At 42.7% G+C, this 1,819-nt stretch overlaps 1 protein-coding gene across 1 annotated transcript; it reads left to right on the top strand.

The window, feature by feature from the left end:
* Positions 1 to 9: 9 nt before the first annotated feature.
* On the top strand, positions 10 to 1,789 carry TREMEDRAFT_66619 (uncharacterized protein; the record flags this gene model as incomplete). The annotated part of the gene is made up of 3 exons (XM_007008641.1): positions 10 to 601; positions 718 to 769; positions 1,034 to 1,789. Coding segments are annotated over 3 exons (1,400 nt in total), but the record flags the coding sequence as incomplete, so codon positions are not given.
* Positions 1,790 to 1,819: the final 30 nt, after the last annotated feature.

Below are 1,819 nucleotides of genomic sequence, written 5' to 3'. Positions count from 1 at the left end.
TCATCTGACATGGAAGATGATTGGGAAGATTTCCCATTCGATGACAACTCATCAAATTCAGATGGAGGGAATGATGATGATACAAAACAACAAGAAGAATACATAATAGTAAATGGAGATCATTATTTTCCTCATCATATACCTTCGAATATCCCACCTTTTACTCCTCATCCAACTTCTTTACCTGAACCTAATACTATTTTACCGGAAATCGATTTGGAAAACATACGTCCACCAAAAGAAAATCCTTTCCCGGAAAACGAATTAGATGAGGTTTTATCTTCCACTCAAGAGGAAGTCACTGGAACTGGGTATTACGTCTCGGAAGATTCTTGGGCTAGAAATTGGGAGAAACCTAAAGTTTGGGATGAAGAAAGGGGAGAGATCAGAAAAGTTCAGTGGGAAGGTTTTGATGGGATAGGAACGGAGGTGGAAGATGTTAAACATGGTGGGAAGGGTGGGAAGGGTGGGAAAGGAAATGAAGAAAGAATGAAGAAATGGAGAGAAAGTAAGAAAAGGAGAAAATTAAGAGAAGAAAGGAAACAAGCTGTTAGAAGAGGTTTTATACATGCTTGGCAAGGATATAAAGATCATGCTTGGGGTGAGTCACTAACGTTTTTATTCTTCTACAAAGCCGTGGTCGTGATTATCGTGCTCGATCAGAGTACGCATGGACGATATCTACACAATTCAAGAGGTTCTCAAATTAACCTCCAGGTCATGATGAAGTAAAACCTGTCTCGCAACAACCTAGTAATCCTTTCAACAAGTATGTACCTTTTATCTTCTTCCAAACGTCCTGACTTCCCCCCCCCCCCCCATATTCCTTCTCCTGTCACGTCTCTTTCTCCCGTCTCCTCTCCGACGTGATCCCAATGCCTATGTAAATTGTCATTCCCACTTTATTTCCCTCGTGCCGTCATCTCCCCTCGACTCCTTGGTTATCTTGAGTGGGAGTTTCCTTCCCTCCCTTGGTGACTCAGTCACATATGACTTGTCCATTGTCATTCTAAGAAACTCCACTCACAACCAGCTGGGGCGCTACCATCATCGATTCCCTCGACACCCTCCTCCTCCTCGGTTTCCCTGAAGAATACACACTATGTCGACCACACATAAACCAACTCAACTTCCACTGGATCTCCGGTCGTGATTGGCGTCACCCATACATTTCCCCAACTCTGGTCGTTCCGACTACCGACCCTGACTCCTCCTCTCAACCCCTTACCATCCATCGTGATCATAACATCGGTTTACCGGTATTCGAAACTGGTATCCGTTATCTTGGTGGACTTTTAGGAGCCTACGACTTGACTGGTGATCAATTACTTCTCGATCGAGCTATCGATCTCGCCCATATCTTAGGTAGAGCATTCGATACCGATTCAGGACTTCCAGCAGGACGTATTGATCCTGGTTCACCTGGTGGATTTCGATTAGGAAGCGTTTCAGCCGCAGAAGTAGGAAGTATGACACTTGAACTTATAAGACTTTCACAAATAACAAAAGATCGTCAATGGTTTGATTTATCACAAAGAGCAATTGATTTTATCGAAAATCGTATTATTCCAAGAGTCCTTCATCCACCTTTGGTACCATTATGGTTTACACCAAATTCACCTTTTTCTCAACAATTGAACGGTGCTATCAGTTTTGGTGGATTAGCAGATAGTTATTACGAATATTTAATCAAGACGTATAAATTATTAGGTGGTACTACAGTTTCAAAACAATATTCGAAATTATATTCCGATTCGATCGATACAGCTAGGAAAGTTTTATTATACGGGTGCGTGCCTACGCGCGCGCCAGCGTCGGG

The sequence above is a fragment of the Tremella mesenterica genome (assembly GCF_000271645.1).
Source record: "Tremella mesenterica DSM 1558 unplaced genomic scaffold TREMEscaffold_66, whole genome shotgun sequence".
NCBI classification, from domain to species: domain Eukaryota; kingdom Fungi; phylum Basidiomycota; class Tremellomycetes; order Tremellales; family Tremellaceae; genus Tremella; species Tremella mesenterica.
The sequence above is the reverse complement of the archived record's forward strand: the minus strand, read 5'-3'. Positions and strand labels throughout refer to the sequence as shown.